The sequence below is a fragment of the Paroedura picta genome, chromosome 16 (assembly GCF_049243985.1).
Source record: "Paroedura picta isolate Pp20150507F chromosome 16, Ppicta_v3.0, whole genome shotgun sequence".
In the NCBI taxonomy this organism is placed as follows: domain Eukaryota; kingdom Metazoa; phylum Chordata; class Lepidosauria; order Squamata; family Gekkonidae; genus Paroedura; species Paroedura picta.
In genome coordinates, this window is record NC_135384.1 from 20,226,892 (window position 1) to 20,241,403 (window position 14,512).

The following is a 14,512-nucleotide window of genomic DNA, read 5'->3' on the forward strand; positions in this document are numbered from 1 at the left end:
TATCTGTAGGGTTGAAGCAAATGCAACTGTAGTGTAGAGCCTGGCTATATACAATGGATTGTTTGGTGTGTTTAGGATGGTAGCTAGAGGCATGCAGGTATGTCGGTTGGTATAATGTGGTCTTTAGGCATCCACTGTGTATTTTTTATTGTATTGTCCAGTAAATGTATTTCTTGATCAGTTCATTGTCATGTTGATGATGGGGTGAAAGTTATTGTATGCCCAGTGAGAAATATCCAGGGCTTCTATACCATGTGTCCAAACAATGGCAATGACATCAATGAATAGCAGGTATAAGAGAGGTGGGGGTGGGTGGGAGTTTAAGAAGTGTTGCTCCAGGTCTGCCATGCGGATGTTGGGGCCAGTATGCGGAAGGGAGACCACCAAGGAAGACTCTGGAGAGGAAGGCAATGGTGCTAAGCTGTACCTATGTGCTTACTAGGAGAGCCAGTTTGGTGTAGTGGTTAGGAGTGTGGACTTCTAATCTGGCATGCCGGGTTCGATTCTGCGCTCCCCCACATGCAACCAGCTGGGTGACCTTGAGCTCGCCACGGCACTGATAAAACTGTTCTGACCGAGCAGTGATATCAGGGCTCTCTCAGCCTCACCCACCCCACAGGGTCTGTTGTGGGGAGAGGAATGGGAAGGCGACTGTAAGCCGCTTTGAGCCTACTTCGGGTAGGGAAAAGCGGCATATAAGAACCAGCTCTTCTTCTTCTTCTTCTTCTTACTAGTGACACTGGATGGTCACAGCTGGGATTGCAGTGGAAGAATCGGGAGTACATGACCTGAGAGAGATCTTTGTTTCAGTTCAGTTTGAGCTTATCTTTCTTCAAGAAGAGAAGCTAACCTGCTCACAAGGAACATCTTTCATTAGCTCTCAGCTCTCTCCATCTGCTGATGTGTGGGGATGTAGATCTGCTGGCAAAGCCAGCCATAGGGGCTTGCACTGTGTTTTGTTTATAAATATCTATTAAGCTTTCCTGCACTATTTCAGTAAAAAGACTAAAGGAGATGAATATGACATATAAACATATTATATATTATTATATTATTGTATAATCTTTCCAGTAAAGATTATTCATTTTAAACCTCAAAGCGCTGTGAGTTTGGATTTAAGCCTAATCCACAAAAGGTAATCTATAACTACAAAATGCACTGCAAAAACTCTGCAACTCTATTTTTCTGCAGGGACCTAGGGCCAAGTCTAGCCCAAAGGTCCAAACAGGATTCAAGTATGGGTCTTCCAAAGTGTAATATAAGGTGACCAGATTTTAACATTGGTAAAGTGGGACACATTGGTAAAGTGGGACACACACGGGGACGGTGGGGTTCTGGATTTAAAAATTGGTCTATATGGAGCAACAAAAAGTTTCATAGAACGCATAGAATGCAAAAATAGTAATATAATATATATATTTTAAATTTCAACATAAGTACAATTTGCCAGGTACCCCCAGATGTCCCTCCAAAAGTGGGACAATCTGGTCATTTTAATCTGATCTACAAATCACTACACCACACTCTCTCTCCCCTATAGTTTCATCCTTGATTTTAAAGCAGCTAAAGGGGGGATATATACAAATTTCCTCTGTTAGTAGAGCTACCATCACCTTAAGGCCTCAACTAAATTGTTCCCAACTTCCTACAGCCAGGGGTGGGTTGACCACTGACCATCAGGAAGAATCCCAGTGGGCTGCTGCTAGGGTGGCCAGCCCCCCCCCCCAATTCCTCCCTCCTGAGTTCCATCCTCAAAACATCCAGTTATTACCCAACCCAGAGTGGCATCTCCCCTGAGGGATCCCAGCAGATTGGTTCTGATGAGGAGGCTGACATTCCCCATTTCTGTCTGTCAAGGGTGTGTGTGTTTGTGCGTGCGCGGTGGAGTCATTTCATTTAGCATCAGAAAGAAAGAAAGAAAAAACAAACCACAGTCACATTTGAAACATTTTAACCAAGTCACTGAACATCAACAAAGGATTTCCGCACAACTGGCAATGTAACAGAACTTCCCCGTTGTATAAGAAATAGGATTCTCTTTCTCTGCAAGTAAGATATCACCAATATATCTAGGGAACCTAAGTAACAACAACAAAATTAGACTAGTTCTGATATCCCTATAAAAAAATCACAATGCAATAGAATATGAGGAAATGGTAGATGGTGTGTGTGTGTGTGTGTGGGGGGGGAACCTGGCCTTTTTTGGTGGCTGTTTTGGCCTCAGTTTATCGCTGGGGGAAGACAATGGGAGAAAGCACACTGTCTGCCCTGCGCGAAAAAAGCTTTATTTAAAAAAGAACCCAAGGATTCTTGGTTTGTCACTTCTAGTGTGTGATTGTCGCATCTGACCCTGCCAGTTTCTGTCTTCGTTTGTATCCTCTGTAGTCAATCATCCAAAGTTTCAGTCGCTTACGCACAGCCCGGCCCAGGAGTTCAGCTTGTCGACTGCTCACGTTCCCCACCACCACCACCACCACATGGGCCAATCCTGCCCCCCTCCTGTTTCCCACCCCCACTCCTTCAGCATGTGCGGAACAGCTTCCGTGGAGAGGTAATCAAGGTGGCCAATAGAGAAGGGCATCGATCAACAAATGATGGGTGAGTGAGTGAGTGAGTGAATGAATGGGGAGACAGGCAGGGAGGGGAGGAGCCTCCCCCCCCTTAATTACCCACCAACCAAAGATATAAGCCCTTGCCTGAGAGAGCTTCCTCACAGAGGCACCTGCCAGATTCCAGGAAGACCACCGAACTCTGGGCTGGGTCCCATCATCCCTTTGGCACCCACATTTCTCCTCCCAGTCTACCTCCTTGTCACAGTGAGTACCTGAAGAGTCAAATCTATGGCAGAGAGCCAGTGCCTCTCTTCTGCCGAAGCAAAGGGGGGGGGGAGAGGGGGAGGATAAGAGAGGAAAGAAAGTGTAGCTTAATTTATCTTAAGGGGGGGGGCTGTTTGTGGCTACTGCAGTGGCCAAGGGAGCCCAGCAGTGCCCCGGCTCAGTGGGAAAAGATTGCTGGAGGTTGTTGGTTTTATCCTCTAACCAGCTGGCCTCCCCTTAGGAAATCCATCAAAACATCGAGGGAAAATACACCTGCCACAAAAAGGATGCCCTCCTCAATATTGCATACTTAACGTGTTGGCAGATGGGTTGGTTTTTGAACTGTTTTTAAGTCAAAATATTATTTTAAAGCCTAATATAGATTTATTAATTGATGTTGCCCACCCTGAGCCTCACAGGAAGGGTGTTTAGAAAAATAAATATATATATATATTTCTTTATTTAAGAGGAAACAGTATGTGTGTGGAGGGCAGAATTCTCCCCTCAGCAATGGCCCTCTTTTAAGCTACTGTTATCCCAATGGGAAAACCCTGGATGAGGGTAAAGAGAAAAGGGCAGCAGGGAGGTAAAGCCAGAGAAGTGGGGGGGGGGGGGGCTTCTTTAGCTGGGGTCCCCTGTCTTTTTACCTCAGTGCTCCACTAAAAGAGCAGCTGCCCTCAAGGCGTGTGAGAAAACAGAACTGTCTGTTTGCTTTTGAGTCCCCTTTGTTATCCGGTGGGCATTCTATGGCATATTCGAGGATTGATAACTTGCTTGGCTTCAGCTCTTAAAGCAAGTTCTGGATTAAATACAGGGACAAAGGAGGGGGGATGAATAACAGGACAACCGTTTCCATGGGGAGAGCGACCCTGTAAACAAAAGCTGCTGTTGTGGTGGAGTGGCTAGAGCAGGGCTGGGCAAACTGTGGCCCTCCAGATGTCCATGGACTACATGTCCCATGAGCCCCTGCCAGCATTGGCAGGGGCTCATGGGACATGTAGTCCATGGACATCTGGAGGGCCACAGTTTGCCCAGCCCTGGGCTAGAGTGTTGAGCTAGGACTTGGGATGACCCAGGTTCAAATCCCTACCACCAGTAAAGCTCCATGGGACAGGTTGTCCTCACCTTCACCGACTTCCTGGGTTGTGAAGACAGTTTGTGTGATACCGGGGCTAGAGTGTCTGGCTACGATCTGGGAGACACTGTTTCGAATGCCATCTCTGCCCGTGGGGTACCCTGGGCTAGTCATGTACAGACAGCCTAACCTGCCTCACAGGGTTGTTGTGAAGGTAACATGAAAAAAGGGACAATGTAAATTCCTTTGTGTCCCCATGAAGTCAAACAATAAACAGGAGGAGGAAAGGGTCGTGCATGCAGTGAAGCGGACCCGCAGAGCAAGAACCGAGATTCATACAGTAGGGGCGTTTAATGCTATTGGTTAAGCATGTAAGATCCATCCTTCCCCTGGATCGTTTGAATGGTCCAATGAGTTCAAACCCAGGATCTTGCAAAGATCCAATCACAGGCTCTCATGGGGACCTGGGACTGCATATAAGTTCGGGTGGTGGACTGTGTTTCTCTCTTCAGTGGGTGTGATCTAACAAAGAGCTGATGTTCCACTCCACGAGCAACTCCACACCTTACTGAACCCACTATTCAATAAAAAGTACGGTGTAAATGTCACACCATCCCATGGGCCATTTGCTGGCTTGTGAAACCACGGAGCGTCTTCCTGAGCAGTCCTCTCCTGCTGTGAAGCCATCAGGGAGCCCAAAATCGATCTTTGTGGTTCCTTATTATTCATATCCTTATGAGAGGGATCATCAGACTGGTAAACAGATTCGCTTTATTTGCCCACAGTTTCTCAGGGAAGATATGTCATAGGAAAGGGCACTTGTCTCTCTGGGCAGCATGCTGCTGTAAGGGGTTGGTGCCTCGGGCTCCCTGTGCATGACCTTTGGGATCAGCCTTCTGTGTTCTTTGATGCTGCACAGTTTAAAACTGCTTCCTATGGCACAGCCAGGAGATCCTTAAAGAGAAAGCTAAGTTTCTAAGCTGAGTTCAGAAATTTTTAACAACATTTTAAGAAGTAATTTAGAGTCCAGTGGTACCTTAAGACCAACAAAGTTTTATTTGTATGAACTTTCATGTGCACGCACACTTCCTCAGATACAATGTCATGGAATGGAAGTAATCCATTCATACTTATAGACAAAGTGTAGGAGTAAATTTACATACAGCATAATAAAAATGGTTAACAAATTCCAGAGATAAATGGGAAAACCCAGAAATTTGGATTTGTTTGTATTCACTTGAGACTGGGATTCCCAGAGAAAGCCTGTTACAAGGCAGGCCCCCAAGAGACAAGAACACCACAGAGAAGAACACCACAGAGGGTGGCATGCATTCAACTCAAACAGTTCAATGCACCATCAGTGATTTACAACCTGCTGCAAATCCAGATGTCAACTTTGCTGCCATATACATCTAGACAACACAATCACTGGACGAAACAACATCAATTACACCATCACATGCTCATCTTACATGGTATATGCCATCAAATGCAAACAATGCCCTTCCGTTCTCTACATATGGCAAACAGGGCAAACCCTACACCAGGAGTAATCAAACTGTGGCCCTCTAGATGTCCATGGACTACAATGCCCATGAACCCCTGCCAGCATTCACTGGCAGGGGCTCATGGGCATTGTAGTCCATGGATATCTGGAGGGCCACAGTTTTACTACCTCTGCCCTATACCAAAGGATAAATAGGCACAAATCTGACATCAGGAACCACAAGACAGACAAACCTGTGGGGGGACACTTCCACCTTCCAGAACATTCAGTAGATGACCATAAAGTAGCCGCTTTATTACAAAGGGACTTCCAAGGATAGAATGGAAAGGGAAATTGCTGAAGTGCAAGTTATTACAACACTCGGAACAATGGAAACCCCAGAACTTAACAGGGATATTGGTTTCTTAACATATGCTAGCCTGCATTCTTAACAATCCCTCAGAAAGTCCAAATGTCCTCTGTATTTTTATGTATCTCATATTTGGAATAATTGATTATATATTTGCTCATTATTCTCTTAATGTGCGCGCCTTTATTGTACACAAAATGTTTCCCACACAATTCAATCTCAAGTAAATGCAAACAAATCCAAATTCCTAGTTTTTCTTATTTATCTCTGGAATTTGTTAAACATTTTCATTATGCTGTATGTAAATTTACTCTCAGACTTTGTCTAAAAGTATGAACTGATTACTTCCAATCCACATTGTATCTGAGGAAGCTCATACCTTGAAAAGAACTATGATGATCTTAAAGGTGCCACTGGACTCTAAATTTGTTCTGCTGCTTCAGACGACCATGGCTTTCCACTCGAATCTAACAATATTATAGAATCTCTAAATTGGACTTTGAGGGTGATCATATTGTAAAGGGAGAGAGGACATCAGGGACACTGCTCCAGGTGGCCATGGGGACACTACAACCCTTAGGGACATGCTTGTCAGGACACACAGCACATCCATCATAGTAAAAGGTAGTTTTAGAAGATTAGCAGGCAGCAACCTGAAGTCAGTGGGATGTAGTGGATAGAGTAAAGTTCCCAGGTGGGACCTCAGGACCCCCCAGATTTACAACTCATCTCCAGAGTATAGAGACCAGTTCCCCTGGAGAAAATAGCTGCTTGGGCTTCCCACCCCATGGCACTGTACATCACGGAGGCCTCTCCCCGATCCATACCTGCCCACTCCTGGCTCCAACCCCAAAGACTCCAGGTATTTCCCAATCCAGAACTACCCTAGTACCCTAGTTCTGCCAGAAACAGGTTGGAACTAGCATGGAAGCTCATGCAGTGACCTTGTTTATTTATTTATTTTACTTATATACTGCGCTCTCAGCCCAGCCGGCTCATGGCGGTTTACAATAAAACACAAAAATGTATTTAAAAATAACCCAGTATCCCATAAAACCAGCAACAAGTCTACAATAGATGGTGGCTGCAACAATCCCTACTCAGCCACCCCACAGTGTCTCAGCTCTCCATTTACAGTCACAATATTCTACTGATGTCATCAGGCGACGTTGGCCAGGGGGGTACCGATTGCTCAAGAAAAAGGGAGGGGTGGCCCGATCTTACTACCCTGGCCCCCGGCCTGGCCGCAACCAAATGCCTGGCAGAAGAGCCCCGTCTTGCAGGGCCTGTGGAAACCAGAGAGTTCTGTCAGGGCCCTCAGCTCTTCCGGGAGCTCATTCTACCAGGTAGGGGCCAGGACTGAAGAAGCCCTGTCTCTGGTCGAGGCCTGGCATGCTTCCTGGGGGCCCGGGACAACCTGGGGGGGGCAGGACATTTTATACCAGTAGTCCCCAACCTTTTTGAGGCTGGGGACCGGCAGGGCAACTGCCCGGCTGCGCATGCAGCGCATTGCGCATGTGTGCCCGGCCGCACATGTGCACATGCGCCATGTGCTACCAAAATTGCGCATGCGCTACACTTTCGTGCATGCGCACATGCACAAAAGTGCAGCGCATGCGCGATTTCGGCCACACATGGCGCATGTGAGCATGCGCGGCCCGGCCGCAGCCCTTATTCCCTCTCCCCCCCTCCCGCAGTAAGAAGCTTCCCGGGCTGCAAGCTTGCGGCCTGGGAAGTTTTTTACTGCGGGGGCGGGCGGGGAGAGGGACCCGTGGCCCGGCACCAAGGCCTTCGTGGCCCGGCACCGGGTCGCGGCCCACGGGTTGGGGACCACTGTTTTATACCATAGAGCAAAGGGCTCTCCAGAGAGCATAAGGAGATAAGTGGTCTTGCAGATAGGCAGGACTCAGGCTGTGAAGGTCAAGACCAAAACCTTGAACTTGATCCAGAAGCAAACCTTATTATCAGGGTGAATCAAAGAAACAGAGAATAGTTAAAGTTGTGCTTTTGCAGTGTGGAGCTGATGAATGGTCTGGCTGAGAATGATCATCTAGCTTTTTGACAGACTTCTCTTCTCCGCTCTCCCTCCCAGATGGTCGCATCTCTGAAGCCCTGGACCCTCGTGATTGCTGTGACCCTGAGCATCTTGTTCTGCTTGGGGGCCATCATAGACGCCTATCCCCCCAAGCCAGAGAGTCCTGGAGATGATGCTTCCCCTGAAGAAATGGCCAAATACTTCTCAGCCCTTCGGCATTACATTAACTTGGTGACGAGGCAGAGGTACGTGGTGGGGCTGGGCCGCAGCTTCGGGGTGGGTGGTCCTTGAGCATGCATGGCTGCATGCTGATTTTGGCTTTTATATATGCTTGATCTTAGGTGCCCTATGTGAAGTCATAAGATCAGGCTCAATGCGGGGGAGGGGGGGGGAATGTCCTTCCCAACTTCTGTTTGAGCCTTCTGCTACAGAGATCTATTGCCCTGGAGAAAAGGGAAGCCTTGGAGGGGGAACTCTATGGCATTGTGCCCCACTGTGGTCCTTGCCCTTCCCTACCATAATCTCAGAGAGTTTTCCAAACTGCATCTGGCCATTCTACTCGCCCACTTGCACAGGGGCCCGAGGATGTGGGCTCTCAGGCAGATGGGGGCAAAACTAACAGCTTAGTCCATTCCCCATTCCCTGGCATGTTCTCTCACGTTGCCCATCTGGGAAGAAGCTGCTATGGATCCTCATGTTATATTTCATCAGTCTTCACCAGGGGTAGTCAAACGGCGGCCCTCCAGATGTCCATGGACTACAATTCCCAGAAGCCCCTGCCAGCGAACACTGACAGGGGCTCATGGGAATTGTAGTCCATGGACATCTGGAGGGCCGCCGTTTGACTACCCCTAGTCTTCACCTTTGCATTTTGTATGTGCCAAATGTCAGCTTTCCCATGGACTTTTCTTCTATTTGTTTTCTATTTCAGTCTCTTTTTATAAATAGATGCAAAATAAGTATGGCCTTTATTGAGCATCATCCCCCCTCCCCTTGCATACTCAGCGGCACATAATGTCACTTCGGGGTTTGCAAAGGCTGCAGCCTCTTAGGGAGTGATCACAGATCCATAAAACGCCCGATTAGCCACCTTCTCCATTAGTGTTGGCTGCCTGGGACAGCCCATTAGCTCTCGTCTCCTGGAAACCTACTAATTGAAAACCAGATCTGAGGGACATTAGCACACATGCACCTCCCCAGGTTCCTGCTCATTACCACCCATCAACCCCCCCCCCCATCTTTAACTTCCTATTCTCCTCTGACCTAGTTGTGAACTGGGGTTCATGGAGAAGTACATTTGATCCAGAAAGGGAAAGAAAACGTTTTTGGCACAACTCCTCTAAACCCCATGGTCAGCTTTGCAAGGATTCTTTCTGAAGGCCCCTTTAAGTGGCTACTCTGCAGATGATCAGCTGCTTTCCCCTTTAAGTAGGAATCTTCAAACATACTGAAGTCTGTCTGGAGTTACTCATGTAGCTTCTGGACTTTTGTTCCTTCCCCAAATGATTTTTGGCTGCTGCCTAAAGGAGGCTGAGGAACCTCCAGGACCTTTTCTGCAACGGGAATTTGTCCTGACTCACTGCTCGTCCACCGGCAAGGCAGATTCCTGGTTCTGCATGACTCTTCCACAGCCCCATGGCCCTAGCCCGACTCAGGCCCTCAGTTGCCTGGGACAAGGGAATACGGAGAGATCAGCATTTCCTTTATTGCCCCGGCTGGCAACAAGGCCTATGTCAGAGGAGTCAGCCCGTCCTGGTCTGATCCTCCGCACTCTTGGCCTATGTACAGCACCCTAGAAGGGACAAAATGAATGAATGAATGAATGAATGAATGAATAAATAAAAATAATAAAGCCCCAGGTGGATTGGCAGAGCTGCAGAGCTGCCTGGGGCAATTTTTAATGTTTAAGAGCATGGTATTGCAATGGACAATAATACCACATTCTTTAAAATAAGCAAAACCCAAGCCTACACTGTGCTACAACACTGCGGAGCTTAGCTGCCCCGGCTCCCATGCAGGAGCACAGATCTGGGACAGCAGGCCAAAGGCTCCCCCATGCAGAGCCAAGAAGAGGCAACCTGCCTCGAGCTGCAGCCCGCTGCAGAGCCTCCCATGTGGCAAACATCACAGAGACTGATCCCCCATTACCCTAATAGCTCCCCATGATGACGCAACATCACTTCCGGCTGGATAGCCAGATATGACATCATCACATTGCGGGTTCACCCAAAAGACAAACCACGATGGGTCCTGGTTTGAATGAAACCTTAGGGGGGTTGTTTGGGAGGACGCGGGTTGTAATGTTATGAACAGAAAAGCAAACAGTGCATTGATTAACACAGTGATTAACACAGCTGGAAAATAATGTTGTATCCCTTTGTCCTGCAGAATAATGCATAGTGTTCTTTAATTAAGGCTTGCCCCCATAGAGAGGTATAGGATGGGAGCAGAAAACAAAATAGCTGGGGGACTTCTTATTCTCTCCAAAGAGGATGGCTCTGATTGTAACCCATTCCTCTTCCCCTGCAAGGTACGGCAAGAGAGCCAGCCCGGAAACCTTGATGTCAGACCTCATTCTGGGAGGCAGCAGCAACAATGACCAAAATGGCAGATCGCGGTAAGTCCCACTGAGACTGTCTCATTCGTTTAACCAGGGCTGTCATTAGCCTTTAATCTTCTACCACCCACCAAGGAAGCAACAGTACTCAAGGAAACAAGGACCCCCCCCCCCCACACACACACACACTATTTTTAAGGAAATAAGTGGAGAACTTCAAACAAAGCAGTTTTGTATCGGTATACTGTAGATATATTCTTACAACTTGGGGATACATTCAATGAAATCCCGAGGCCCAATCAGCCAGCTCCTGAATATTCATTTCTTGTTTGCTGTGATCTGCTTTCTGAGAGAAAAATCAGGGATTTGGGATTTTATCCTCAGGGCAAAGTGAGCAGTACAAAACAATTCCACTCAGGTGGCTGTCAAAAGCAGCTGCCTGCAATTCTGGATGCCTCTCATTCTCACCCAAACATGCCCCCAGAGGCAGCCAAGGAGCTTCCAGTTCTCTTACTGTGTCAAGGGTGGGTGGGTGGGAGGTCACAACAAGGAGACTTAATCCATGAAACAGCTTGCAAATGCCTCACAGCTGATCTCCAATTGGCTATTCATTGGGTGCCCTCCTTTTAGGGTGGTAAGGGTCCAGATTTCCCTAAACAGTTTTGCAAGGGGAGAGATTGCAGGCGTGATGGGAGTTGCCAGCACTCTTGTTCCGCAGCCATCTCATAGGATCTCATAAGTGTCCTTTTTGTTCTTCTTCCAGATTTGATGATTCCTACATATGGTGACAGCCTTCTCATCTGACAGCTTTGTTTGTTGCGAGTCTATTGTGTTGTTTGCAATTTTGGGGGGTGGGGTGGAATCAAGTCTTGATGAGCTGATCATTTTCTTTAGAGGGCCTATCCTCTCCCTAGCCCCCAGTTTCCTCCCACTCCTGGATCTGAAGCTCGGGAAAGAATCACTTTGGGTATTTTCAGACAACGGCATTAATGAGGCGTCTGCATCTCCTTTTTCCACTAGCCAAGCAGAGGGCACTGCAGAAGATCTTGGCGCCTGGGGCAAGATGGGGCGTTTTCGGTGGTGGCATATGTTGTACTTCTAATGGCGTCTGTGTTGATTGTTACTGCAAGACCTGACTATGTCCACCCTGGGTCAATCTTTATTTTATACGTCAGTTGTGTGTGTGTGTGTGTGTATGCATTCATGATTGAAAGTGTGTATGCATATATCTGTATATATATATACATGTGTATGTGTGTGTGTGTATTATTTTAAATGAATTTCCTCTAAATCCACAATAAAGAGCAAGTAATGGAAATGCCTATGGCAGATTTCCCCTCCCCACCTAATGGCAATCACCTCAAATGGCACATTCTGTCAATACACAACAGACCCAACATGATCCACAGAAGTAGTCCTCAGACTTCCACATGAAGCTTCCTTGTAGATGTTCTCCAGGATCACAGCAGAAGTCTTTCACACCATCTGTTACTTGTTCCTTTAACTGGAGTTGCCAGAGATTGAACCTGGCACCTTGTGCACACAAAGCAGGTGTTCTGCCACTGAAACATAGTCCACCCCCCAAATTTTCATACCTTGGTCTCCCCTTTAACTAGTGGATTAAAGCACACGGCTCCGCTAAACTGCAAGCAAATCAGAAGTCATGTGACTGCACAGTCACATGGAAAGAAAAGGAGTAACAGTTATGATCTCACCAGCATGGAAGAGCTCTGCACCATAAGCATGAACAGAAGGGGGGGCTGACATGTGAACTGGTTCTTATCATTGGCACTGCTAGCTAAGTGTCAGCTTACTTTGGCTCACTACTTTGAGTATCTGCTTCAGTAGCTAATGCAATACCCTTATCTGGTATCATTATGAGAAAAATGTAGGTGGCTGCATTTGAAAAGGAAGAGAGGCAACCAAGATTACTTTATCCCCAAATAGTGTAAAACAGATGCTACAGAAAGATCCTATTGGGATGCCGAAAACTTTTACTAATTGATGATTAATCATATTTATATTCTGCTTTCCTACCAAGACTGGCTATTGCAACCATTTAGGAACATTCAGGGCATTTCCGCACATTGGTAAAAATGACGTTATGCCAGCTGAATGGTGTAGCGCTAAATATTATTGGGCCTCCTTACTTTTTTGCTGTCTCGCTCTTGTCTGCTGCCTTTTCGTGCTTCTCACCCTCCACAACTGCTGCTGCAAATGGCAGAAGAGAGCAATGTGCTTTATACGTGACTCTCTTCCACCTGTCAATCAATCCAGGCAACCAATCCCCTTTCTCCATGTTTTAACGGTTCCGCAGTGCCCGCTATTTTTTAAAATTCATACTTCTCCATTTAAACACTAATGCATCTAATCATAGATGCATAGTGCTTTTTGAACACCACTCCTCATGGAATGATGTCTTAATACTTTAAAAAATTAATCTTGTTCCTGATTTTTTTGGGGGGGAGGGGGAGACTTTATGGATAGGCATGAACTGGCAGCTGAATTAAAATGCATCACAAGTGTTGGCTGGTTCATGTTTTGTGAACTTTCCAGCATTCACTTTGTGATTAGATTATTTACAACCAGACTGTCGCCACTCAAACGGAATGTTAACTAAACTTCAAAGCAGCAGGGGAAGATGGAATTCTCCAGCCTTGGAAACATTCTGATCAGTTTCAAATTAATCTTGTCATTTTTAAGAGTGTTTCCCACCATCACCAGAGTTCTTTTGTGTTTCCTTCCCATTTTCTTGCACAGAGCTTACAAAGTCATCCACTTGCTTGGTTTTGTTGAGACAATGTGCTTTGAGATCAGTCCTTTTAAGGTTACAGTGTCAAAGTGCCACTGGGTTCTTCTGGACATTGTTTACACTGACCTGGTTGTACAAGGTTTGAAAAAAATTGTATCTCAAGGATTCTCCAGTTTGACATTACTTCTCTTTTACTTTCACTCCCATAGTGGGACTGGGTTTGTAGTTTCTACTACAGAGAGTCTCTGGGATTTTGATTCTCTTCTACTGGGCTTCCATTTCCATGGCTTTCTCTTTTTTATGTAGGAACATCTCTAGCTAGGGCCAAATGGGGAACTGTAATGGAAGTCTATGGAAATGATGCTGTGTTCCCCCCTAGACTTCCCCCACACACACCTGAGCAGGTATTTCCCCCCCTCTCCATTGGAAATAAAGGAAAATATGACCCTTTGGGGGGCCATAACTTGGACCCCATAAAACCTCACCAAACTTGGTGGGCAGGTAGAGAAGAGTCAGCTGGAGACTGGTGTTGCTAGCATGCTGGGGTGATTCTGTCATATCACAAACTTCACAAACTGAACTGGTTTTTTTTTTTTTGTGGCTAAAGGTCTCGGACAGTTCATGGTTTGCAAACTGGGAATACCACAAACCATGAATTCAATTTTCCTGGTTTGTCCCCATTGCTATAGAAATCCCTCATAAATAGACATAATTCCTGATGAAACAAACCATCACTGGGTACACCTGCGGTTTGGGAAGGAACACTAAATAGTATCAAGTATAGTGCAGACTATTGTTCTAGCATATCCACTCAGACTAGCCATGGTTCCCCAAGGTCTTAGTCTTTCCTAGCACCAGGTGGAAAGTGCCATCAAGTCACTGATGATGTTCTCAAGGTGAGAGGCAGAGGTTGTTTGCCATTGCCTGCCTCTGCATAGTAACCCCGCACTTTCTAGGCAGTCCTCCATCCAAGTACTAAACAGGACCATCCTGGCCATCCAGGTCAAAGGACCTAGTAGAAACCCTTTAACTGAAGCTGTCATGGATTGTAGCCAGGACCTGCTGTATGTGAAGCTCAGCTTCTACCAACGAGTCAAAGCCCTACTTCCAGGAGAAATAAATGTGCTGTCAGGTAATACCTGAATTTTTAAAATTAATAGATACTTGCAATTTTTTGTTATTTCCCAGAAAGTTTTCTCTTAGCATTTTATATCCTGGAGTGCCATCTTCTGGGAGTACATGGCTATTTCACAACAAGGTAGCCCTTGTATACCCTATGTTAACTGCCACCTGGAGATCATTTTGCCTACTGGTCATGCCATCTGATTCTCAAATGGCAGCCCCGAACCATGTAGGGTGGGAGACATCACAATAAGGGACCACTGGCAGGCTCTTGCATTTTGTAAGTTATCTGTCAGGCA

At 46.5% G+C, this 14,512-nt stretch overlaps 1 protein-coding gene across 1 annotated transcript; it reads left to right on the top strand.

Annotated features, from left to right (window-relative positions):
• The first annotated feature begins 2,671 nt into the window (after positions 1 to 2,671).
• Positions 2,672 to 11,484, top strand: LOC143825592 (goannatyrotoxin-Vere1-like). Its single transcript, XM_077313704.1, has 4 exons — positions 2,672 to 2,816; positions 7,840 to 8,027; positions 10,313 to 10,399; positions 11,103 to 11,484. The coding sequence occupies exons 2-4, from the start codon at positions 7,840 to 7,842 to the stop codon at positions 11,125 to 11,127; spliced, it is 300 nt and encodes a 99-aa protein (XP_077169819.1). The 5' UTR covers positions 2,672 to 2,816; the 3' UTR covers positions 11,128 to 11,484.
• Positions 11,485 to 14,512: the final 3,028 nt, after the last annotated feature.